This window comes from Equus asinus, chromosome 2 (assembly GCF_041296235.1).
Source record: "Equus asinus isolate D_3611 breed Donkey chromosome 2, EquAss-T2T_v2, whole genome shotgun sequence".
Classification (NCBI taxonomy): Eukaryota; Metazoa; Chordata; class Mammalia; order Perissodactyla; family Equidae; genus Equus; species Equus asinus.
Genome location: NC_091791.1, coordinates 123,960,298 through 123,987,877, shown reverse-complemented (window position 1 = coordinate 123,987,877; position 27,580 = coordinate 123,960,298). Strand labels below are relative to the sequence as shown.

General features: G+C 38.4%; 1 protein-coding gene across 35 annotated transcripts in view; it reads left to right on the top strand.

Annotated features, from left to right (window-relative positions):
• Positions 1–27,580, top strand: part of SCAPER (S-phase cyclin A associated protein in the ER) — a 490,115-nt gene that overhangs the window by 389,796 nt on the left and 72,739 nt on the right. For all 35 annotated transcript variants that reach the window (XM_070504430.1, XM_014841435.3, XM_070504422.1 and 32 more), the window contains one exon: positions 25,010–25,242. In XM_070504430.1, coding sequence (XP_070360531.1) covers positions 25,010–25,242 — 233 coding nt within the window. The remainder of the gene's footprint in view (positions 1–25,009; positions 25,243–27,580) is intronic.

Here is a 27,580-nt window from a genome sequence, read left to right as displayed (position 1 = left end):
TTACTACCAATTCTACAGAAATAAAAGGGATTATAAGAGAGTACAGTGAACAGTTGCACAACAACAAATTGGATAACCTAGATGACATGATCAAATTTCTAGAAGCACAGAACCTACCAAGACTAAATCATGAAGAAATAGAAAATCTGAATAGAGCTATAACTAAGGAGATAGAATCAGCAATCAGAAATCTCCCAACAAAGAAAAGCCCTGGCCCTGATGGTTTCACTGGTGAATTCTATCAAACATTTGAAGAACTAATACCAATTCTTCTCACACCCTTCATTAAAAATGAAGAGGAGGGAACACTTACTAACTCATTCTATGAGGCCAGCATTACCCTAATACTAAAGCCAGATAAAGACACTACAAGAGAGAATATTACAGACTGATATCCCTTATGAACATTGATGTAAAAATCCTCAAGAAAATACTAGCAATTTGAATTCAGCAGCTTATTAAAGGACTATGCACCATGACCAAGTGGGATTTATTCCTGGAATACAAGGATGGTTCAACATATAAAAATAAATGAATGTAATGTGCCACATTAACAAAATGAAGGGGAAAAAACAGATGATTGTCTCAATTGATACGGAAAAAGCATTTGACAAGATTCAACACCATTTCATGAGAAAAAACACTCTACAAACTAGGAATAGAAGGAGACTGCTTCCACGTAATAAACTTTATATATGAAAACCCCAGTGAACATCATACTCAATGGTGAAAGACTGAAAGCTTTTCCTCTAAGATCAGAAACAAGGCAAGAATGTCCACTTTGACCACTTCTATTCAATGTAATACTGGGAATTCTAGCCAGAGTAATTAGGCAAGAAATAGAAATAAAAGGCATCCAAACTGGAAAGTAAGAAGTGAAATTATGTTTGTTTGCATCTGATATGATCTTATATGTAGAAAACCCTAAAGATTCCACACCAAAAAAACAAAACAAAAACTGTTACAACTAATAAATGAATTCAACAAAGTAGCAGGATACAAGTCAACAAATAAAACAGTTGCATTTCTGTACATGAACAATGAGCAATCTGTAAAGGAAATTACAAAAATAATTCCATATACAATAGCATCAAAATAGAATAAAATAGTTAGGAATTAACCAAAGAAATGAAAGACTTGTACAATGAAAACTACAAAACATTGCTGAGAGATCTTAGAGAAGACATATATGAGTTAATATCATTAAGATGCCAGTATTACCCAAAGCAACCTACTGATTGCATGCAATCCATATCAAAATCCCAATGACATTTTTTGCAGAAATAGAAAAATCCATCTTAAAATTCATATGAAATATTAAGGGACTTCAAATAATCAAAACAATATTGAAAAAGAAGCTGGAGGACTCATACTTCCTGGTCTCAAAACTAACTACAAAGCTACAGTAATCAAAACAGTGTGGTACTGGCATAAAGACAGACATATGTACCAATGGAATAAAATAGAAAGCCCAGAAATAAACCTTTGCATATAGAGTCAAATGATTTTTGGCAAGGGTGCCAAGACCATTCAGCGAGGAAGGGACAATCTTTTCAACAAATGGTATTGGGGAAACTATATCCACATGGAAAAGAATGAGTTGGACCCTTACCCAACACCATATACAAAAATTAAATCAAAATGGATCAAGGACCTAAATATAAGAGCTAAAGCAATAAAACTTAGAAGAAGGCATAGGACAAAAGCTTCATGACATTGGACTTGGCATTGATTTCTTGGGTATGGCACCAAAGGCACAGGTAACAATAGAAAAATAAACAAATTGAACTTCATGGAAATATTTTCAATTTGCACATCAAAAGATACTCTCAACATAGTAAAAAGGCAACCTGCAGAATGGGAGAAAATATTTGAAAATCATATATGTGATAAAGAATTAATGTCTAGAATATATAGAGACCTCCTAAAATTCAACAACAAAGAAAACAAAGAACCCAATTAAAATATGGGCAAAGTACTTGAATAAACATTTCTCCAGAGAAGATATATGAATAGCCAATAAGCTCGTGAAAAGATGCTTAACATCACTAATTATTAGGGAAATGCAAATCAAAACCACAAGAAATACCACCTCCTTCCACTCTTCAGGATGGCTACTATCCAAAAGTAAAACAGGAGACAGGATGTTGGTGAGGATATGGAGAAATTGGAACCCTTGTGTGCACTGTTGGTGGGAATGTAAAATGGTACAGCTACTGTAGAAAACAGTATTTTACTTAAAGTTCCTTAAAAATTAAAAATTAAATTAACTATATGATCCAGTAATTCCACTTCTTAGTATATACCCAAAAGAATTGAAACAGGCTCTTAAAGACATATTTATATACGCATGGTCATAGCAGCATTATTTACAGTAGGTAAAAAGTAGAAGCAACCCAAATGTTCATCAATGGATGAATGTATAAGCAAAATGTGGTATATCCTTACAGTGAAATAATATTCAGCCTTCAAAAGTTTAGAGGAAAATTCTGCTATAAGCTACAACATGGATGAACCTTGAGGATATTACGTTAAGTGAAACAAACCAGTCACAAACAGACAAATACTGTATGATCCTACTTACATGAGTGCTTAGAGTAGTCAAAATTATAAAGATGGAAAGCCAAATGGTGGTTGCCAGGGGAGAACAGGGATTTATTGTTTAAAGGGAATAGAGTTTCAGTTTAACAAGATGAAAAGAGTTACAGGGATGGATTGTGGTGATGGTTGCACAACAATATGAATGTATTTAACACCACTGAACTGTACCCTTAAAAATAGTTAAAATAGTAAATTTTATGCTATATATATTTTACTACAATAAAAAAAAGACATAAAAATGATACAAGCAAAGATACCTCCTGAAAAATAACTCATATACCTTGGAAGGCAATATGGCTCAGGCTCTGGAATCAAACTACCTAGGTACAAATTCTAACTCCATAATTAACTAATTTCTAATTTTGAACAAATTTCGTTATTTCTGTAAAACTCAAGTTTCCTTACCTGTAATATGGGGACAAATGATAGTGCCATTTTCATAGAATTGTCATTTCTTTTTAAAAGTATCTGTTAAGCACCTGTAGTATATAAGGAACTGTACATTAGGTATGAGGGGTAGAACAGTGAATAAAATGAAACACATTTGTCCTAATCTTCATAGAACTTATATTTTACCAGGTAAGAGAAATAGTTATCATGAAATTAATTGTGTAATTACTGTTGTCATACATGCTCCAAAGAAGAAGTACAAGGAACCAGAACAGCATAAATTGGACCTGACCGAGTCAGGAAGGTCAAGAAAGACCTCCCTGAGGAAGTACTATTTAAACTAAATCCTAAAGGATGAGTGATTAGGAAAAAAGGGGAGGCTAGTGTATGATCCAGGCCAAGAGAATAGCTCCTGAGAAAGCTCTGAGGTGGAAAAAAGCTTGGGAAATTCAGTGAAACAAAAGAAGCCCACTGAGGCTAGACCCTTGTGAGCAAGAGATGAAGAGAGTTGATTTAGACACCTGAGGTAGATTGGGGCTGGAGCATGCTGGTCTTTGTAGTTTAGGTTAAGGATTTGTGACTTTAGGCAAAAATACAGTAATATGCTCTGGAAGGGTGTCAAATATGATTGGAGGGAGCAACTATGGATTTAGAGAGACCACCTAGAAGATTATCAGAGTAGCCTGGGAGAGAGATTGTGGTGACTTGACTATTAGGGTGGCCATTGAAATGGAAAGGTCAAGAAATATTTAGGATGTAGAATTGATATGACTTGGTAGTAGATATGTGGGATGAGAAGGATGATGCCAAGGTTTCTGAATTTTGCACTTGGATGGATGGTAGTGCCATTACTTGAGATAGGAAAAATTAGAAGAGGGCCAGGTTTGTAAGAGAAGAGCCCCTTGTACTGAAGAATGATTTTTCTATTGGTGGGAATTTTGAATGGCAGCTTTGAGCAAAAGAGACATTATTTGCTGCAAAATGCCAAATAATTTATTTAGGAATTCCCCAACTGTGTGATAGGAAACCAGGTGTTTTGCCTTCACAGATATTTACCATCTGTGAAGATGTGAACATGCACATGTGCACACACACAATTCTCCCTTTCATCCTCTGCCTACTCCCAGCCCATTAGCCCCAGTGGCTTCCATTTTATAAATGGCATGGTTTGAGTTTCCAAAGGAGACTGAAAGTTGTTTTGGTAAGATATGCCTCAGTGTGGGTTCCTTGGTTGGCTGTGTACATTCAGAGCCTTTGGGCTTAAGCCTTGTATTGGTAGGAATCTAGTTATGAGAGACATAGAAGGCAGGCTTATCACATGTGTACAAAAGTAGAAGGGACCGACAATTTTTGGAGAGATAGCATCAGGACTGATAAAGATCTCAATGGACTGGCATTTAGGTTGAAGACAATCAGCTACAGACTGGAAGGTGTGGTGGCAACCTAACTTCTGTTGCTTCAGTGGAAAAAATTCAAGATTGGAGGAAAGACCTATAGGTTTTAGATGACCATGAACTTAGCATGTCAGAAGTATGACATGACTTCTGAAAAAAACTAATGTCGTGTCATATAGTTGAATGGTGTCTAGAAAAAGAGGATGATAGTTCCTTTGCAGGATAGGGAGTAACCTGATGGGTAAGGGGAGTGTAAACCATGCCATGTAAGAAACAAATGAAGAAATTGGGATTCACTGTACTTGAGAGCTGTTTTGAAATTTCTGAATGGTTCTCCTAGGGAAAGGGGAACACTCCTGTTCTAATTGCTACAGAGGCATAAAAAGATCAGTGAGAGGAGTGACATCAGCAACATGGCAGAGTGAGAGATTTTCTTTGTCTCTCCCACTTCAAATTACAACTCAATGGGCATTCATTGATCAATGGAGGATACTCATACGGCACCTCAGGATGCCTGAGAGACCCACACTACTGTACATCAGAAGGCGGATGGACTACTTCCAGGGAGGAGGTGGAGATAAGTGGGAACTCTCCAGCACCCAGACAGCCCAGTACCCACCAGCAATTCCTTCTGGCTGAAGCACTCAAAGCACTGCCACAGCATGACTGTGGAAACAGGACTGCAGCCCTGAGTCCCCCGCAATAGCTCTTTGGACCAGTGGGAAAATCCACAGTCCCACTGCAGCCCCAGGGAGTGACTCAGGCTCAGACCTGGTAGGGAGGCCCTGTCCACCAAGCACAACAGCTGGTGTGACCTAGGAGCAGATGCAGTGCAGCTGGGCCAGCAAACCACCAGCTGCCTTAAATGCCCAAAGTTCTGCTGTGGCCCTGAAGGTGCAAGTGAGATCCAGCGGGGCCATGGGAGCGGGTAATGACAATCCTGAGCCCCATTGTGATCACTCCTTGGTCCAATAGGAAAATCCATGGTCCCACAGTGGCCCCAGGGAGAGACTCGGCTTGGCCCTAGTAGAGGGGCCCTGCCCACAAAGCACAAAACCTGGTGCAACGTAGGAGCAGACATAGCGCAGCTGTGAGTCCAGGCGAACCAACCACCAGCTGCCTTAAACTCCCTTGGCTCTACTGCCACCCCAAAGGGGCAAGTGAGATCCAGCGGGACCGCAGGAGCAAGTACAGACAACCCTGAGCCCTAGCATGATTGCTCCTAGGTCCAGTGGGAAAGTCCACGGTCCCACTGCAGCCCCAGGGAGAGACTCGGGCTCCGTCCCAGTGGGGAGGCCACACCCACCAAGCTCAAAGGCTGGTGCAGACTAGGAACAGACAGTGGCATATCTGCAGCCTGGATAAACTGCCCCTGGCTACCACAAATGTCCACAGTAGCACAGCAGCCCAAAGGGGAAGTACAACTGGCAGGACTGTGGAATCAGGTGACAGCTGCCCTGAGCCCCTGTGTGATCACTCTCTCCACCAGTGGGAGAGTCCACAGTCTCACCACAGCCCCAGGGAGTGGCACAGGCTCAGACTCAGTGGGGAGGCTCCAGCCAACAAGCACAACAGCTACTACAAGCTAGGACTAGACAGCAACAGAGCAGCAAGTCTGAGCGAATATGCTCCCAGCTGCCTCAAAAGCACATAACACCAGTGCAGACTCAAAGTGGGGAGCATGTCTAGGCAGGTCTGTGGGAACACAAGGCAGCAACATGGATCCCCCATATCATTGGTTCTGCAGTTGATGGGAGACCCCACAGGGTCACTCCAATGCCAAGGAGTGTCCCAGGCTCAGTCAGGAACAGCTGATGGGATCCTGGTGAGTGCAGATTACACAGTTCCTGCCCCTTCTCCCTAATAGCAACAAGTGGAAATGGTAACCAAATTATGTCTCTGTGTGGAGGCACAAATCAACACCATCAAGAAGTATGAAAAAATATATTAAATTTCCAGAACAGAGGGAACATGATAAGTACCTAGAAAACAATCCTGAAGACACAGAAATCTATAACCTAAATGACAAAGAATTCAAGATAGCTATCATTAAAAAATTCAACAAGTTAAAAGAGGATACAGATAGACAACAAGTTCAGGAGCTACGGCACAAAAGAGCTTGAAACTATAAAGAAGAACCAGTCAGAAATGTTGGATATGAAAAACAATGGGTGAGATAAAGAAAAATCTGGACTTGCTGAACAGTAGGGCTGATAATATGGAGGACAGAATTAGCAGTCTGGAGAACAGGAATATAGAAATGCTTCAGATAGAGGAGGAGAGAGAACTGAAACTAAAAAGAAATGAAACTCTGAGAAATATCCACCTCAATTAGGAATTGCAACATAACGATTGTAGGTATCCCAGAAGGAGAAGGAAAGGAGAATGGAGCAGAAAGGTTGTTCTAAGAAATGACAGCTGAGAACTTCCCAAACCTGGGGAGGGATCTGGAAATCTATGTGACAGAAGCCAATAGATCTTCAAACTTTATCAGTGGAAAAAGACCCACTCCAAGGCATATAGTAGTAAAGCTGGCAAAAGGCAATGACAAAGAAAAAATGTTAAGGGCAGCAAGGCAGAAGAAAATAACCTACAAAGGAACCCCTATCAAGCTATCAGCAGATTTCTCAGCAGAAACTTTACAGTCTAGGAGAGAGTGGAATGATATACTCAAAAGACTGAGAGATAAAAACTTTCAGCCTAGAATACTCTATCTAGCAAAAATATCCTTCAAATATGATGGAGAAATAAAAGCTTTCCTAGATAAACAAAAGTTAATGGAGTTCATTGCCACAAGACCCCCCCTACAAGATATCCTCAGAAAGGCCCTCATACCTGGAAAAAAAAAAGGAAAGGGTGACAAAACCCTGAGCAAGGAGATAAGTAGACAGACAAATCAGAAAATTGCAGCTCTCCATCAGAATAGGTTAGCAAATGCTTAATTATAACATTTAAAGATAAAGGGAAGGAAAACACCAAGAATAAATATAATCTTTTCATTTTAACCACAAACTCACAACACAAGAAGAAATAAGATATGACAATAACAACTTATAAGGGGAAGAGGTAAGGAATGGAACCAGTTTAGTCTAAGGAAATAAGAGGCTATCAGAAAATGAACTATCTCATGTATGAGATTTTTTATACACACCACATGGTAACCACTAAACAAATAATTAGAACAGAGACACAAATTATAAATAAGGAGAAAACTAAGAAAACCGGCATAAAAAACTGCCTAACTGAATTGGTAGTCCAAAGTACATGTGACAAGAAACAAATGAAATGCAGGAGAACCAGAAAACAAGTGAGAAAATGGCAGCATTAGGCCCCACATATCAATAATCACTCTAAATGTAAATGGATTGAATTCTCCAATCAAAAGACACATACACTGCCTCCAAGAAACATATCTCATCCCCAAAGACAAACATAGACTCAGAATGAAGGGATAGAAGACAATTCTCCAAGGTATTTGCAAACAAAAGAAAGCAGGTATAGCCATACTAGTATCAGACAAAGTAGACTGCAAGATGAAACAGGTAAAGAGAGACAAAGAGGGGCAGTATATAATGACAAAAAGGAGACTCCACCAAGAAAATGTAACACTTATAAATATCTATACACCCAACACAGGAGCACCAAAGTACACAAAGCAACTATTAACAGACCTAACAGGATATATTAACAACACCACAATAATAGCAGCGGACCTCAACACTCCACTTACACCAGTGGATAGATCATCCAGACAGAAAGTCTAAAAGGCTATTGTAGAATTAAATGAAAAACTAGACCAGATGGACTTAATAGACATTTATAGAAAACTCATCCGAAAACCGCAGGCTACACATTCTTCTCAAGTGCACATGGAACATTCTCAAGGATAGACCATATGTTGGGAAACAAAGCAAGCCTCAATAAATTTAAGAGGATTGAAATAATATCAAGCATCTTTTCCAACTAATGCTATGAAACTAGAAATAAATTACAAGAAAAAATCTGGGAAAGGGACAGAGATGTGGAGATTAAACAACATGCTACTGAAGAAGCAATGGATCATTGAAGAAATCAAAGGAGAAATCAGGTATTATCTGGAGACAAATGGAAATGAAAACACACCATACTAACTCATTTGGGATGCAGCAAAGCAGTCCTAAGAGGGAAATTCATTGCAATACAGGCTCACCTGAACAAATAAGAAAAATCTCAAGTAAACAATCTCAAACTACACCTAACAGAATTAGAAAAAGAAGAACAGGCAAAGTCCAAAGTCAGTAAAAGCAGGGAAATAATAAAAATTAGAGCAAAAATAAATGAAATTGAAACAAAAAAGACAGTAGAAAGGATCAATGAAACAAAGAACTGATTCTGTGAGAAAATAAAATTGACAAACCTTAGCCAGGCTCACTAAGAAAAAAAGAGAGAAGACTCAAATAAGTAAAATTAGAAATGAAAGAGGAGAAATTACAACAGATACCTCAGAAATACAAAAGATTATAAAGGAATACTGTGGAAAGCTATATGCCAACAAATGGGACAACCTAGAAGAAATGGATAAATTTTTAGACTCTTACAACCTCCCAAAACTGAATCAAGAAGAAATAGAGAATCTGAATGGACCAATCACAAGTAAAGAAATTGAAACAGTAATCAGAAACCTCCCTAACAATAAAAGTCCAGGATAGATGGCTTCTCTGGAGAATTCTACCAAACATTCAAAGATTTAATATCTGTTCTTCTCGAACTATTCCAGAAAGTTGAGGAAGATGGAACACTTCCTGTCACATTCTATGAGGCCAACGTCACCCTGATACCAAAGCCAAACAAGGACAACACAAAAAAGGAAAACTGCAGGCCAGTATTACTGATGAACATAGATGCAAAAATCCTGAACAAAATATTGGCAAACCAAATACAGCAATACATTAAAAAGATCATACATCATGATCTAGCAGGATTTATACCAGGGACACAGGGATGGTTCAACATCCACAAGTCAATAAGTGTGATACACCACATTAACAAAGTGAGGAACAAAAAGCAAATGATTATCTCAATAGATGAAGAGAAAGCATTCAGCAAGATCCAACATCAATTTATGATTAAAATGCTCAATACAATGGGTATGGAAGGAAAGTACCTCAACATGATAAAGACCATATATGACAAACCCGCTATCAACATCTTACTCACTGGGGAAAACTGAAAGCTATCCCTCTGAGAACAGGAACAGGACAAGAGTGCCCTGCTTCAGCAGCCTGGGGCTCACAGGTTCGGATCCTGGGCACGGACCTACTCACCACTCATCAAGCCTTGCTATGGCAGTATCCAATGTGTAAAGTGGAGGAGGATTAGCACAGATGTTAGCTCAGGGACAGTCCAAAAAGTGGAAGATTGGCAACAGATGTTAGCTCAGAGCCAATCTTCCTCAACAAAAAGAAAAAAAAAGGTAGTCTGGAAAAGTTTAGGGATAAGATGGCATTTGAATACAGACCTAGAAGAAGTGGACGAATGAGTCATGAGGATGCCTGGAAGAAGAGTATTCCAGGCAGAGGAAATAGCAGAGCAAGTACAAGAGACAGACAGAGTGTAGTATATGAATTTAGAGAAGTAATTGGGGCAGTAGACAGGTGGGGGAAGGGCCTTGTTGGCCATTATGAGGTTTGGGGCTTTTACTTTTCAGGAGATGAGAAGCCAGGGAGTATTTTGAGCAGAAGAATGATATGATTCAACATTTATGACAAATTTCCAAGCATCATGACCACTATAAAGTTGGCTAAAATTCTACTATTTAGGATTTGGGCTGCATAAAATATGTAAACAGAGACTGAAAGGCATACATATATTAGAAAGGGTAATGATAATTGGGATAAAATGTAATGTCCTCATTAATACTGTCATAATATTATTTGTAGAATTTTAAAAAGATAATGTTGAAAAACTATTAGCCATTCCTGTGTAATTTCTTTTTATACTTTCAAGCTAAGAAAACTATTAGGGTAGAATCTTTCTTGAGTTCTTTTTTTATGCATAATGCAACATGAGAGTAGATGTTTTATAAAGTATCATTGGAAAAAGAGTTGTATGTTGGCAAATAAAATGGTGCCAGCAATGTAGAAACCTGTTTCTCCTGCCAGAGCCCTTCCACATTTTTTGCCTTTTTTTCTTTCCCTTTACTCTGACGCTGTCTTAACAGGAACTTTCTAAACAATCTCCTATTGGTTCTCAGCAAATTTAATTCATATTCTCATCATTGTGAATACACTGTACAACTTAATATATGTAAACCCAACTTCACAATACTAAAATTAGTTGGATAGAATTACTACTATTGCCAAGTTAATTTTCTCTCTCATGGAATCACGTTACAGAAGGATGAATTTGTTCTACTAAGAAAAGCATTTTTCTGTATTGCAAAAAAGAATGTAGAAAGTTTTTCAAACCACTTTGATGGTGGTAGGTATTAGGGGGAAAAAATGAGCTTGTCTTAAAAATGATAATGACTTTTAGTTTAATTTTGCTGAAACACTTTGATTGCCTCAGGGCTTGGTCCTATAAATATTAGGTTTCTCTTTGGAGTAGATTTAGAGAAGCAGCACAGTACTTATTACAGCCTTGATGGCTTCTTTATCCTCAGGAAAGTCTCCTTCTCCTCTGGATGATGGTTTCTTCAATATAAATGAAAAAATTTGATTCTAAGGTTCTTTCTAGATCTAAAACTATATGAAATATCTGCAAATTTTAAGAAGGTCAAATATCTTTTGAGAGGAAGGGGACATTTTGTCATAAGACTATGAACATGAAATCCACCTGTAATTTCCTCCTACTGTAAGAATAAGATATGACCACACCAGTGTAGGGTCAGGAAATATACTAAAGGCAGTACCTTTTATCTGTTGAAGAGAAATCGTGATTTCAGATTTCTGCCTCAGGAGTGACAGATTCAGAAGAGCCAAAAGCTACATAGCTCTCTTTTTTCCCAGACCAGCCCTAGTACATACCAGCAGGCAGTAGTTACAAGCACTGCTGCATGCTGGAAAAGTAACAACCACCCCCTGCCCTCCACAGACCACCTACCCCAGGTTGAAATGTGTTTCACACTGAGATAAGCCAGGTGTGCAGTAGACCAGGGCAGTGGGCAGGGGATGATGTTGCTTGTACAACTTTCCTAAAGGACAGGCTTCCCAACTTGCAATGTGCCTTTGGCCCCAGCAGCTGTGCTGGAAGGAAGTTCAAACTCAAGTGTTGGTCTGTAAGCTTATATCAGATCTCTAGGTGTGCATTTCATCTACTAGGTGTCTCAAAAGAGCAGGGTACTAACGAGTTATTTTACCTCTGGCAAGTAACAGTGATATCTCACTAGACAAAGACAGTAGTGCAGAGTAGCACTCTGAATTGAATATCCTTTACAGTATAGGTAGCTTCTTCTTAAAGTTTCTTTTTATCAAATCTCATTTTTGAAGACAAGAAAGAACCTTCTTGTCTCGCTGAGGATAAGCTCCTCCATACCTTGATTCAGGCAATTTTGAAATTCTTTTCTAGGTGAAACCTTGATTTCCTATTAAAACATTGCTGTGAAATGATTTAAAACCAGCAAAAGAAAAATCTCTGTAGAAGGATAATGAGAATTTCTGTGACTGTTTGAATAAAATGATGTCCTGATGAGACAGACAAAAAAAGACTTCACCAGAGGTTACAAGCAAAAGAAAAGGCTCTTGTCAGCAGTGAAAGGATTAATACTAAGCGAGGAAATCAGAGAGAAAAACAACAAAATTCTATGGAAAAATGTGATGAGGTGATTGAATTGAATGTGAGGCTAACTTAGACTGTTAGAAAATAGGAAATCATGATGAGAAAGTAAGACTATTCAGAACAGTGAGGGCCTTTAGACCCAGGTCTAAAGGGTCACCACAGCAAGCCTAACAAGGGAGACTTGGCTCCTGCAGGCCGTGAGGGTTCTTCGTATAACTGCCAGACTGTTAGAGTGGTTTTTCAATTTGTGTTTACTTTGTGAGAAACTGCCAAAATGGTGTTTCTAAAATTAAGCAGAAAGCCCCAATGAAATAGAAAAGCAAAAGTTGTCAGCTATATGGACAGAGAATATAAGAGTAGTGTGAAAATATGTCTAATTTACTTTACATTGAGCTTATTTTGTTGGGGCTGATGCAGAAGTGACATTTTGTCCTCAAACCACATTTACAGTTTCTGAATAATGGGATTAGTATATTTCACCCAGAATTACCCCCAACAACCCTTAAATATAGTATTTTCTTGCCCTTTGGTCAAAAATAAAACTCTTATGGAGTCTTTTTTTTAATGGAAGAGATATCAGAAAGGCAATGTTTGGCCTGTGACCAATTCTCACCTCCCTCCACCAGAGACAAAGTTTCTCCAGAGTCCTCAGTAAAAAAGATACCCAATGGGAGGAGATCAGTGTGGGGTAAGAGAAAGCACATGGACTTTAGAGTGTAGTAAACTCAGGTTGATGTCCTAGCTTTTCCATTAACTAGCCATGAAATTTGGGCATCTTGCTTGATATCTCTCAACTTTGATTTATTAATCTGTAAAAATTAAATGCGATGATATAAGGCAAATGCTTAAGCACCTGGCATAGTGGAAAAACCTAATAAATGTTAATTTTGATCTTTCTTTCTCTGCCGCACTCCCCAAAATAAGTGTGGCTCATCATTTAGCCTTTTCTTGATATCTTAAGGTTGTTGTTTTGAGCATAAGCAGTTACACTGATTTGTAGTAAATAATAATTTCAGAAGAAATAAAGATGAGTCAGTCTAATAAAGATGTGAGTCTCATGTTGCAATGCCTTTTGCACTCTTATATCTGTCTTTTCTTGTGCTTCCAGAATTAGTGTCACATTTTGCTACCGCCTGCCTCTAAAATAGTTACCACTTTCCTCTTTTATATTATTCTTTCCATTCTTCTATAAGCTAAGACAAGATAGCTTGTTACGGTATTGTAAAATCAGAGTCTCTAGGGTCTAAATGACCCTTACGATGAGTAGAGCAGCACTCAGATCCCTTAATCATGTATATGGTAGATATACAAATGTTAGATGAGCAAATGATTAAATAAATGATATTAATTTTGGTATCTCAGAAGACTTTTTGATTTCTTCTTGACTCTCAACTATATTCTTAAAAGATGCAATTACTGGATAAAATACTTCTAGATAAGTGAAAGATTGCTAAATATATGTGCATATTTTTTTATTTGAAACACTTGATAAAAATCAGTACAAGGTTTTTGAAAAGAAAGGAAAATGAAAATTTATGATGAATAAAAACCCCTGACATTACTCAGTAATGTATTTCTCATATTCTTTCTTTAGTGTATAAGAAAAAAAGAAAGTTGTGTCTTTAAAAGATTTATTGAGTTACTTGTAAAATGTGGCTGATTGAATGCATAAATTACATTCTTTCTGCCTGGAGGCCCCACTAATATTATAGTAAAAGATAAAGAGAATGGGAAGGAAAGGAAAGCAAATATTTTTTAAACTGAAGAGCAGATTATTGAAAGACAGTTGCCTGAAAGCTAAAACCTAAATTAGCAGGAAGAAGAAAATTGATGCTGCAGAACCCCAGAAGTTTCAAGAATTAGAGTTACCAGGTATCTCAGAAAATGAGAGTACAAGTAGGGCTGGAAAGAGAGGGACTGGTTGAGGGTCTAAATAAGAGGCAGTTTAGATGCCCTAGATCCCATCTGCTACATGTACAGCCAAGTGACTGCCCCTCCCCACCCACCCCCGGCAGAAGATAGGTGGTTGAACCAAAGTTACTTAGGACATAGAGAGACCAGGTACAGCCATACAAAATCATACAAAAACAAAATAATTAAGTAAAAATCTGTTCCTTAAACAATGAGACACTAAGCCCCCTTCTCCTGTGAACCTCTGAGAAAATGGGCAGACCATGTTATACACTCCAGGCTTGGAGGATATAGGATTCCGTTCTTGTGGAACTACCTGTCCCAGGATAACAGACCTATAAATACTGACAGTTGGGATTCCCCAGTAGGAAAGCTGAGTCTTCTCTGCTTACTCATCCAGATTGAAGGCTTTCACACAGAGTTTGTATCTAGCTTGTGATTGGACCAAGATTATGATACACTGTTTGATCTATCTCTGCATCAATCTTAAGTATGAACACAAAGCCCCAGGTTACCACATATTTGAGGAAAGCCTACAATCTAAAATACAGAGAAAGAATTCAAAACAGAGACCATGCAGGAAACAAAATCTTTAAAAAATGTAATTTCACAGAGATGAGAAAATACTGTATCCATAAAACAACATACTATAAAAACAAAACATATAGGGAGCCAAAAAGAGCTCTTGAAAATTAAAAATATAACTGATGACATTAAAAACTCAGAAGAGGCCAACTCCAGTGGCCTAGTAGTTAGGTCAGTGTGCTCTACTTCGGTGGCACAGACCTATACCTTCTGTTAGCAGCCACACTGTGCTGGCAGACCACATACTAAAACATAATAGAAGAAGATTGGCATGGATGTTAGCTCTGCGACTCTTCCTCAGCAAAAAAAAAAAAAAAAAAACTCAGGAGATGTACTGGAAAATGAAGTTAAGGAAATCACCTGAGAAGTAGGACAAAATCCAAAGAGATGAAAAGCAGAAGAAAAAAAATATAAGAAGATTAGAGGCTCAGTCCAGGACCAAAATCCAACAGAGAAAATGAATGGGAGGAAATTAGCAAAGAAATCTCACCAAAAGTGAAATACATGACTTCCAGATTGAAAAGACCACTAGTTTTTGCACAAAAAATGAAGTAAGACCTATACTAAGACACAGGAAATCAGGGATGAGAAGTTCCTACAAGTTTCCAGCAAGGACAAAACAGGTCATGTACAAAAATAATTAGGAATTAGTTGAGACTTTTCAACAACAGTGCCTGAAGTAGAAAACAATGGAGCAGTCCTTCAAAACCCTGAAGAAAAATAAGTTCCAACCAAGAATTCTATATCCAGCCAAACTATCAGTTAAGTATAAGGATGAAATAAAGATATTCTCTGACACACAAGGTCACCCTTTCCTAGGAAGTTGTTGGAATATATCCTACAACAAAATGAGAGAATTACGTGGGAAGAAGAGGAAGACATGGAATCCAAGAAATAGGTGAATCTAACCCAGGGGAGGGGTGGAAGGAATTCTTAGGATGAAGATGAAAGACAATCTCAAAATTAGAGCTGTATTATAAGCCTAGAGAGCAACCAGTTCAGATTAAAGCAAGAGGATGGTGGGTTTCAGGAAGAATGTCTCCAGTAGGAAGAGAACAAGAATCAACAATTCTTCATGTGTTTCAACTCAAGAGGAAATTCCACTTTAAACAGAAAGATTGACAATGAATTAATGATACATAAATAAGAAATTCAACTTAGGAAAAAAGTTATCTGAGTGAAAGAAAAACTTTGTACAGGAAAGCAAATATCATTATTTACTAAATAGCTTAGCTGTGAATAATATTTGTATAGTCATAATGAAAGAAACAGTATTATGTAGTCAATAGTGCTGTGAACAGATGTTGTGATTCTCCCACTCTTTCTGAATACATAGTAGGATGTAACATTTCTTGGCTCCCTTGTGGTTGAGTTGGACTACGTGAATAGTTCTGGCCAATAAGTTGTGAGCAAAAGTGGTGTGTGTCACTTCCATGTAACACATTTCATATTGACGCAGGACCTTCCAGAGATCTTTTTTCCTCTTTGGCACTGTGACCTGCAGTGCTCTGTGCTGTCCAATACACTAGGCACTATTTAAATTAAAATTAATTAAAAATTTAGGGACATCAGCGGCATGGCGGACTGAGCTTGTGTGGGTCTCTCTCCCCTCCAACACACAACAAAAAGGAGCAACCATATTCCATGAGAAAATACCCTAAAAGCACAAAAGTCCTCAGAGAGTCACAGCAGCCACACAATGGAGGGCAGAGAGGCTGGAGCCCCCCTCGGAGGAGCTGGAACTGGCTAAGAGAGAACTTCACTCCCTACTCTAAAGACTACAGTCACTGCCATGGGAGGCTCTGTGAGGGAAGTAGTGGGGCAAGGATTGCACATCTGTGGGATCACCCAGGACTCCCTAGGGCGCTTACAGCCTAGAGGGAAGCCCTCTAACAGGATGAAAGCTTTCGTGCAAGGGTGACCTCATCAAGCCAAGACCCCAGGAGACCAGATAGCGAGAGCTGATCTGGAAACCCGGTACTGCACACAGGAGAAAGCACCCTTGCCCTGACCCATGCCACACCATCTCAGCTGAAGGCAGAGGGCTCAGAATACGCGGCTCTCATCTCCCATCCAGTGGTGATAGGCTGTAATTGCAACTGAATAATATCACAAAGGGAAAGACCCGTCCTTCCAGCATCAGGCAGTTCATCAAATCTCCAGACCAGAGAGAAAACAACAAGCACCCAGATTTCAGTCCTGAGGATGCAGAAATAAGTGAACTAAATGACAATGAATTCAAAATAGCTATCATCAAAAAAAACTCAATGAGGTAAAAGAGAATATAGAGAAACAATTCAACAAGTTCAGGAGCTACTTCACAAAAGAGATTGAAACTATAAAGAAGAATCAATCAGAAATATTAGAGATGAAAGACACAATGGAAGAGATAAAACAAAATGCAGATTCCCTGAATGCTCATGTGGACACCATAGAGGAGCGAATCAGCATAATTGAAGATAGACATGTTGAAATGCTCCAGACAGAGGAGGAGAGAGAACTAAGACTAAAAGGAAATGAGGAAAGTCTCCAAGAAATATCTGACTCAATGAGGAAATGCAACATAAGAATTATAGGTATTTGGGGCTGGCCCCATGGCCGAGTGGTTAAGTTCGCGTACTCCCCTGCAGGCAGCCCAGTGTTTCGTTGGTTCGAATCCTGTGCATGGACATGGCACTGCTCATCAAACCACGCTGAGGCAGCATCCCACATACCACAACTAGAAGGACCCACAATGAAGAATATACAACTATGTACCAGGGGGCTTTGGGGAGAAAAAGGAAAAAAATAAAATCTTTAAAAAAAAAAAAAGAATTATATGTATTCAAGAAGGTGAAGAGAAGGAGAATGGAGCAGAAAGCGTGCTCAAAGAAATAATAGCAGAGAACTTCCCAAATCTACAGAATGAGAGGCAAATGTGTGTGGAGGAAGCTTTCAGATCTCCTAGATTTGGCAATGTAAAAGGACCTGCTGCAAGGCATATAGTACTGAAACTGGCACAAATGAATGACAAAGAAAGAATACTCAGGGCAGCAAGGCAGAAGAAAATAACCTACAAAGGAGCCCCTATCAGACTTTCAGCAGATTTCTCTGCAGAAACTTTACAAGCTAGAAGAGAATGGAATGACATATTCAAAACTTTAAAAGATAAAAATCTTCAGCCAAGGGGCTGGCTCTGTGGCCGAGTGGTTACGTTCGCACACTCTACTGCAGCAGCCCAGGGTTTCGCCAGTTCAGATCCTGGGCACAGACATGGCACTGCTCATCCAGCCACGTTGAGGCAGCATCCCACATGCCACAACTAGAAGGACGTGTAACTAAGATATACAGCTGTGCACCAGGGGTATTTGGGGAAGATAAAGCAGGAAAAAAAAAAAAAGATTGGCAACAGTTGTTAAAAAAAATCTTCAGCCAAGAATACTCTATCCAGCAAAAATATCCTTCACATGTGAGGGAGAAATTAAATCTTTCCCAGACAAACAAAAGCTAAGGGACTTCCTAGCCACAAGACCTCCCCTACAAGAAATCCTCAGGAAGGCCCTCATACATGTAAAAAGAAAAAAGGGAGAAAGGAGTCACAAAGCAGAGAGTAAGGAGACAAATAGATAGACAGAATCAGAATAGGATAGCAAATGTTCAGCTATAACATTAGGCTAATGGGAAGGAAAACACCAAAAACAAAGACAATCTTGTCACTTTAACCACAAACTCACAACACAAGTTGGACTAAGATATGAGAATAATAACTTAGGAGGGGAGGAGGAAAGGGACTGAATCAGTTTAGACTAAGGAAATAAGAGGCCATCAGAAAATGGACTATGTTATGCAAAGATTCTGAATACAAACTTCAGGGTAACCACTAAACTGAAAACCAGACCAGAGACACAAAAAGTAAGTAAGGAAAAAACAAACAAACATAGCATAAAAAACCACATAATTCAGTGGATAGACCAAATCACACAGAATGAGAAACAAAGGAAATGCAGGAAAACTGGAAAACAAGTGATATAATGACAATGTTAAGCCCTCATACATCAATAATCACCCTCAGTGTAAACTAATTGAACTCTCCAATAAAAAGGCACAGAGTGGCAAAATGGATTAAAGAACAAGATCCAACAATTTGTTGCCTCCAGGAAACACATCTCAGCTCCAATGACAAATACAGGCTCAGAGTGAAGGGGTGGAAGATGATATTCCAAGCTAATGGCAAACAAAAGAAAGCAGATGTTGCAATATTTATATCAGACAATGTAGACTTCACGATAAGGCAGGTAAAGAGAGACAAAGAAGGGCAATATGTAACGATCAAAGGGACACTTCATCAAGAAGAAATGACGCTTATAAATATCTATGCACCCAACACAGGAGAACCAAAGTTCATAAAGCAACTATTAACAAACCTAAAAGAAGATAGCAAAAATAACACAATAATAGTAGGGGACCTCAACACCCCACTCACATCATTGGACAGATCATCCAGACAGAAAATCAATAAGGAAACAGTGAAATTAAACAAAAAACTAAAAAAGTTGGACTCATAGACATATATAGAACACTCCATCCAAAAACAGCAGAATACACATTCTTCTCAAGTGCACAAGGAACATTCTCAAGGATAGACCATATGTTGGGAAACAAGGCAAGCCTCTATAAATTTTAAAAAATTCAAATAGTAACAAGCATCTTTTCTAATTGTAATGCTATAAAACTAGAAATTAATTACAAGAAAAAAGCTGAGAAAGGGACAAAGAAGTGGAGACTAAACAATATGCTATTGAACAAGCAATAGATCATTGAAGAAATTAAAGAAGAAATCAAAAAATACCTGGAGACAAATGAAAATGATAATTGCCATACCAACTCATATGGGATGCAGCAAGAGCTGTATTAAGAGGGAAATTCATCCCAATACAGGCACACCTTAACAAACAAGAAAAATCCCAAATAAGCAATCTCAAATTACACCTAACTGATTAGAAAAAGAAGAACAAACAAAGCCCAAATTCAGCAGAAGGAGAGAAATGATAAAAATCAGAGCAGAAATAAGTGCTGTTGAAACAAAAAAGGCAGTAGAAAGGATCAATGAAACAAAGAGCTGGCTCTTTGAGAAGATAAACCAAATTGACAAACCCCTAGCCAGACTTACAAAGAGAAAAAGAGAGAAAGCTCAAATAAACAAAATCGGAAATGAAAGAGGAGAAATAAGAACAGACTCCACAGAAATATGACGGATTATAAGAGAATACTACGAAAAACTATATGCCAACAAAATGGATATCCTAGAGAAAATGGATAAATTCTTAGACTCTTACAACCTCCCAAAGCTGAGTCAAGAAGTAACAGACAATCTGAACAGATCAATCACAGGTAAAGAGATTGAAACAGCAATCAAAAGCATCCCAAAGAATAAAACCCCAGGACCAGATGGCTTTCCTGGGGAATTCTACCAAACTTTCAGAGAGGATTTAATAACTATCCTTTTCAAGCTATTCCAAAAAAAATTAGGGAGGATGGAACACTTCCTAACACACTCTACGAGGCTAACATCACTCTGATACCAAAGCTTGACAAGGACAGCACAGAAAAGGAGAACTACAGTCCAATATTGCTGATGAACATAGATGCAAAAATTCTCAACAAAATTGTGGCAACCCGAATTCAGCAATACATCAAAAGGATCATACATCATGATCAAGTGGGATTCATACCAGGGACACAGGGATGGTTCAATGTCCACAAATCAATCAACGTGATATACTACATAAATAATTGAGGAATAAAAACCACATGATCATCTCAATAGATGCAGAGAAATTATTTGACATGATCCAACAGCCATTTATGATAAAAACTTGTAACAAAATGAGAATAGAAGGAAAGTACCTCAACATAATAAAGGCCATGTATGACAAACCCACAGCCAACATCATACTCAATGGGTAAAAACTGAGCACCATCCCCCTGAGAACAGGAACAAGACAAGGATGCCCACTATCACCACTCTTATTCAACACAGTACTGAAGGTTAGGCAGGAGAAAGGAATAAAAGGAAACCAAATAAAAGTGAAACTCTTGCTGTTTGCAGATGACATGATCTTATATATAGAAAATCCCAAAAGATCCACTGGAAAACTAATAGAAATAATTAGCAACTACAGTAAAGTTGCAAGGTACAGAGTCAACTTACAAAAATCAGTTGCTTTTCTATACTCCAATAACGAACTTACAGAAAGAGAACTCAAAAATATAATTCGATTTGCAGTCACAACTAAAAAAAATAAGTACCTAGGAATAAATTTAACCAAGGAAGTGAAGGACTTATACAAAAAAAAAACTATAAAACATTACTGAGAGAAACTTATAATGACTTCAAGAGATGGAAAGAGATTCCTTGGTCATGGATTGGAAGAATAAACATAGTTCAAATTTGCATATTACCCAAAGCAATCTACAGATTCAGTGCAATCCCTATCAGAATCCCAATGACATTCTTCACAGAAATAGAGCAAAGAATCCTAAGATTCATATGGGGCAATCAAAGACCCTGAATTGATAAGGCAATCCTGATAAAAAAGAACAGAGCTGGAGGTATCACAATCCGTGACTTCAAAATGTACTACCAAGCCATAATGACTAAAATGGCCTGGTACTGGTACAAAACAGGCACATAGATCAATGGAAAAGAACTGAACGCCCAGAAATGAAACTACACATCTATGGTCTTCAACAAAGTTGCCAAGAATATACAATAGAGAAAAGATAGTCTCTTCAATAAATGGTGTTGGGAAAACTGGACAGCCACATGCAAAATATTGAAGGTAAATCACTGTCTCACACCATACACAAAAATAAACTCAAAATGGATCAAAGACTTGAAGATACATCCTGAAACGATAAAACTCCTGGAAGACAATATTGGTAGTACACTCTGACATCGAACTAAAAAGGATCTTTTCAAGTACCATGTCCTCTCAGACAAGGGAAAGGAAAGAAAGAATAAGCAAGTGGGAATTAATCAGACTAAAGAGCTTCTGCAATGCAAAAGAAACTAGGATCGAAACAAAGAGACAACCCACCAATTGGGAGAAAATATTTGCAAATCATATATCTGGCAAGGGGTTAATCTCCATAATATATAAGGATCTCACACAAATGAACAATAAAAAAGCAAACAACCTGATCAAAACGTGGGCAGAGGAGAGAACAGATCTTTTTCCAAAGAAGATGTACAGATGGCCACTAAACACATGAAAAGATGTTCAACATCACTAATCATCAGGGAAATGCAAATCAAAACTACACTAAGATACCAACTTATGCCTGTTAAAATGGCTATAATCACTAAGACTAAAAGTAACAAATGTTGGAGAGGGTGTGGAGAGAAGGGAACCCTCCCACACTACTGGTAGGAATGCAAACTGGTGCAACCACTATGGAAAACAGTATGGAGATTCCTCAAAAAACTAAAAATAGAACTACCATATGACCCAGATATCCCACTACTGGGTATCTACCCAAACAATTTGAAATCAACAATCCAAAATAACATATGCACCCCTATGTTCATTGCAGCATTATTCACAGTAGCCAAGACATGGAAGCAACCCAAGTGCCCATCGACCAATGCTTGGATAAAGAATATGTGGTGTGTGTGTGTGTGTGTGTGTGTGTGTGTGTGTATACATATATATATATGTATATTACCCAAAGCAATCTACAGATTCAGTGCATACACACACACACACACACACACACACACACAGTGGAATACTACTCAGCCAGAAAAAAAGACAAATTCATCCCATTTGCAATAACATGGAAGGACCTAGAGGGAATTATGCTAAGTGAAATAAGCCAGTCTGAGAAAGACAAACACCAGATGATTTCACTCATGTGGAATATAAACAAGTACTGGGACAAAGAAAACAGTTCAGTGGTTACCAGGGGAAGGGAAGTGGGCAGGGGCACTGGGCGTGAAGGGGAGCACTTATGTAGTGACAGTCAAGAAATAATATACAAGTGAAATCTCACATTGATGTAAACTATTATGAACTCTGTAAAAAAACACACACACACACACACACACAAAGAAAACATTAAAATGAGTTGCAGGTAAAAGTAAAAAAAAAGAAAAAAAGAAAATTTAGTCCCTGAGTTGCACTAACCACATTTCAAATGCTTAATAGCCACACGTGACTAGTGCAGAACAACGTAAATTAAAACATTTCAATTATCTTAGAAAATTCTGTTGAGCAGTGTTGCTCTAAATGCTGGTTGTTTTATCACCTGGGCTCCAGAGTAAGGACAAGGGTGCAGAGCAAAGCCTTAGCCAGCCTGAGGTGGTCGTGTCATTTGATTGAAAAATTAAGCTTTATTGTTTGACCCCCCTGAAGTTTTTGAGGAATGTTTCATTACTGCATAATCCAGTTCATCCTGACTTATATGGAAATCCTGGGTTTACACTCCACTTCTGATACCACCTTTTGCATTGGGCTAGGCTAGGTTATGCTAGTCACAATCTAAAGAAGCTTGTGTGGCTGTTTTATAACTATTATAGAGTTTCAAAGGAAACTTTCATCAATTAATTGGAGCACACACTGCAGAAAGATTCTACTATAATTACTTGGGCTTAGTAATGGCTGAGTGGTTGGAGATAAATTACGGTCAACAGTCTTAAACAAGGCTAGCCTCAGAAAAATGACTTTCATGGAATGTCTAAATTAACAACAAAAAATAATGGAGGGAATATTTGCTTGTGTTTATAAAGATCCTCCTTTTGAATCCAAGTGATCATTTATTCCATCTTTTTTTTTTAACTGGCACCTGTGCTAATATCTGTTGCCAATCTTTTTTCTTCTTCTTCTTCTTCTTCTTCTTCTTCTCCTCCTCCTCCTCCTCAAAGCACCCCAGTACACAGTTGTACATTCTAGTTGTAGGTCATTCTAGTTGTGGCATGTGGGACACCACCTCAGCATGGCCTGACAAGTGGTGCGAGGTCCACGCCCAGGATCTGAACCAGCAAGACCCTGGGCCGCTGAAGTGGAGCTCGCAAAGTTAACCACTCAGCTGCAGGCAGGTCCCTATTCCTCTATCTTTTGATAGAACTGGTGCAAGTACAGAGTGAGAATGAGGCAGAGGCTGGTTGTTAATGATGGCATTTTTGAAGTGTAATAGTTTACCAAATGTTTTCCCATTCATCTTATTTGAACTTCATAGTACTCGTAGCAGGTAGGCAGATACAGAAACCAAGAATTGGAAATGTGAAATTATTATTTAAAGTTATGTGATCTTCTAGAGGAGGAATTGGAACTTGAATACAATGCCATCTGATTCCAAGTCCCGACCTCCTTCCTTCCCACGCTTGGCTTCTCTGCTCCTTTCTTGGTAGGGAGGCTTTCAGGAGGAGCTCCTCCTTTCCCTGGGAAGAGTGAGCCTTTATGTAGCCAGCATCCCAGGCCAGGGCACAGAGCTCCCAGCCTGGTAATTACATATCTAGCCAGTGTACTTCTAGTCATCCTTCTCTGTGAGAGCCGATGTTCATACACCATAGCATCTACTCCTGGTAATAATAGGAATCATAGTAAGAGTAGCAATTGTAATAGCAGATAACACTTCTATGGGGCTTACCTATGTGCCACATGTTGGCACATAGATAATCCGAGAATTTACTTATGTTGGTTCATTAGGTGCTGTGATTATCCTCATTTCACAATTGAGGAAACTGTGACACAGAAAGGTTAAGGAAGTTGTGTAAGATCATATAGCTGCAGAGCCAGAACTCACGCCCAGGTTCTGACTCTTAGTCCCAACTTTTAACAACCACATTAATTCCTTAAACTATACACAAATAGAGCTAAATGTTACCCTATGTATTAGTGAAAAACTATTTTGTAATAAGAATTGCAAATTTCATCCTAATAGAGGAATTTAGATTAGATATTTTAAGAAATCAGTTTAACAAGAAACAATGCTGCCAGTCTACCAATTGGTTCATTTTCTGAATAGGTACAAATTTTTAATATAATTTATTCAATTGAATAAGTAATATTATTGAGGACTTAATATATGCTTCGGCATGAGCTAATCATTTTGTATGTATTAGTTCATTTGATTCTCACAAGAACGCTTGATATAGCTACTGTCGTTATCCCTGTTTCATAAATGAGAAAATTGAAGCTTGGTCACCCAGCTAGCAAGAGCAAAGCTGAGATGTGAACTCAGCAATCTGAGTTCAGAAACAACATTCAAATATTTAGATAGCCACCTTTAGAATTTCAGAATTAATTGTGATTCCAGAAATTTTCCAAATCATCTCTGTCCATTTTTGCTGGTTTTATTGAAACACAATTACTGTATTTTTTCCCATCTAGGTTTATGTTCCAGATGAAAAAAATGCAATTTTGGGAAGAAATACAAATAAGCAAGTTTTCGAAGGCTTGACAACCGGACTTCTCAAAGTCAGTGCTGTGGTTTTTGGCTGTCTGATTGCCAGTCGACCAGATGGAAACAGCCAGCTGGCTACATCAAAAATATCAACACAGGAAATGAAAAACAAACCCTCACAAGGTGATGCTTTTAACAGTCGAGTTCAGGACCTCATCAGGTAAAATTGCTAGATTTCTTACAATTTTCTTCTTTGTTAAAAAAAATTAAATGAAAATAATTTAAATCTCAGGGCCCATGTGATGGCAGTGCTTCTCACAGCACCATTCACAAATTCCTGGTAGAGAATACACCACATTTTGTAGAGAGAGAAGGAAAATCGTAGTCATGAAAAGCAATATAGTTAGAGCTCATCTGTCATTCTTGATATTTAGATATTTGATATTAATATATGTAGTATCCAAGCTTTTATAACTTTCTTGCTATCAACTCTTTCCAACTCAGAATTTCTTAGAATTCCCCTATCTTAGGTCATCTCTCGTTATAAATTTGGTTCAGACTTAATAATAATAGCTACCATTTATGGAGCACCCGTTATTTGTAAGGTATTATAGTAGAGGCTTTGCAGCCCTATAAATGTAAGGTTTCTAATTCAGACTTCGTAGGTGAGGAAATTCCTCAGAGAGGTTAAGTGCTTTGCCCAAGGTTATGTAATAAATAAGTTTAAAAGTAGGTAAGAGAGTTGAGACTGGAACTCAGATCCAGCTGGACTCCCAACACCTGTATGCTTTCCCCTACACAAATGTGGCAATTTCTGATGCCTGTTGAAGGTCAACTCTGCTTCCTTCTAAGGTCACCTTTTCTCCAGGGAAATTTACTCGTACTTTGACATCTGAACTCACTTTCTCTTGTGAATTTTGAATCACGTAGGACATTTAATTACCCAACAGGATTCCATCTGGTGTTAATCAATTACCTGTCCCATGTATTGCCAGCTCCTCTGTAATCTGCACTGATCTCTGGCTTCCAAAATCCAGGCAATTTGTTGCTCTCTGAAGCTTGGAGGTTAATGGGAGAAAGAGAGTGCCCTCTTCTGCATTTGCTTTTTTCACAGTTCATAAATTTCCTCTGGTTTCTTGTAGTACTTTCTTGGGAACAGTTGTTTCATTGAGTATCTTTCTTAGGCTTGATTACTTTGTTCACTTATCCCTTCCATCTGCCTGCCCTCTTTCCCCAAGCATATTTATTGCTGGAGAATACTAGGCCCTGTGGGTCCACAACCATTTATCATATAGCACTTGACTTTTACCCTCCCTGGCCTTTCTCTCAGTTGCTTGATCCCATTCAATTTCCCCATGTCTTTTTGGTCATTGTAGAACCTCGCCCTCTCTGCTGATGAATGCCGTTCTGTCCCAGCATTCTCCCTTGGGCTGCCATGTGATGCAGCAACCCTGCATTCTTGTCGTTCAGACAGCTTAGCCACATGCCTCGACTGTGATGAGGCGGAAGGCCTAGCCAAATGCTTCAGTACAATTCCAGTGGGCCTTCTAGGAGAAAGTACATACATTTTCACATATATTCTTATAGTTACCAGATCCTTCATAAAGGAGGAAAGTATTGGGGGAGAAAAAAACAGTGGTAATCTGCTAAACCAGATAGTTCATATAACTCAAAATGGATGATTGACAACTACCGTATTTTAGAACAAAACTTTGTCACTCTTTTTCTGACTTGAACCACTTTTGGTGAAAGTTTTTTCTTACAGATAATGTATGTGTTGTTACTTTGCTTGATGATGCCTATGTGTAAAACCACAAACCATATCTCAAATCTACCTAATGAAGCAAAGAGAACATGTTTAATTATTTCCATGCTTGCTTTCTCACCTTCTCAGATGTGAACTGACAAGAAATCTCACTCTACTCTCTGCTGCAACCTGGGCATTTTTTGTCAATTTATATCTCTAGTGTTTCAAATTTAAGTGGAAAGAGTTCCAACACAGTCTTTGGTGCTGTTCTTTGGCCCATACCCCTGAGGTAGAGCTGGAGCAGGGCACCCCACCCTGACATGTGTCCCTTCCTCATCTGGTGTAGAAGAGGCAAGAGTGTCTAACAGAGATGAGGAAATAACAGTATTTATTCTCATTATTTTACATGGTTCAGTCCAGTTTCTAAATATAAGGGATTCTTGTAAATATTTATCAGTTCAAAGTATGGTCACCTGTACTCACTTTGTGCCAGACCCTGCACAAGGTCCTGGGGGAAAAAAACAAAAGACCTTTGACAGAATATCCAGATAATATTGTTTGGCTGTCAAACATCAGAATTTTTTTCTATAAAATGAAAATATTAGCAGTTATAGTGTTTAGCATAGTTCTAGGAAAGAATACTGTTTGTAGGATAGAAGCAAATTGCAATTTGAAAAGATGCTGATTTGAAATTTGTTCAGGAAATGGACCAACCCTGAAGCTCCACAATTTTGTTTTTTTCCGGTTTTATTGAGATTTAGTTGACATACAGCATGTGTAAGTTTAAGGTGTGCAATGTAATGATTTGATA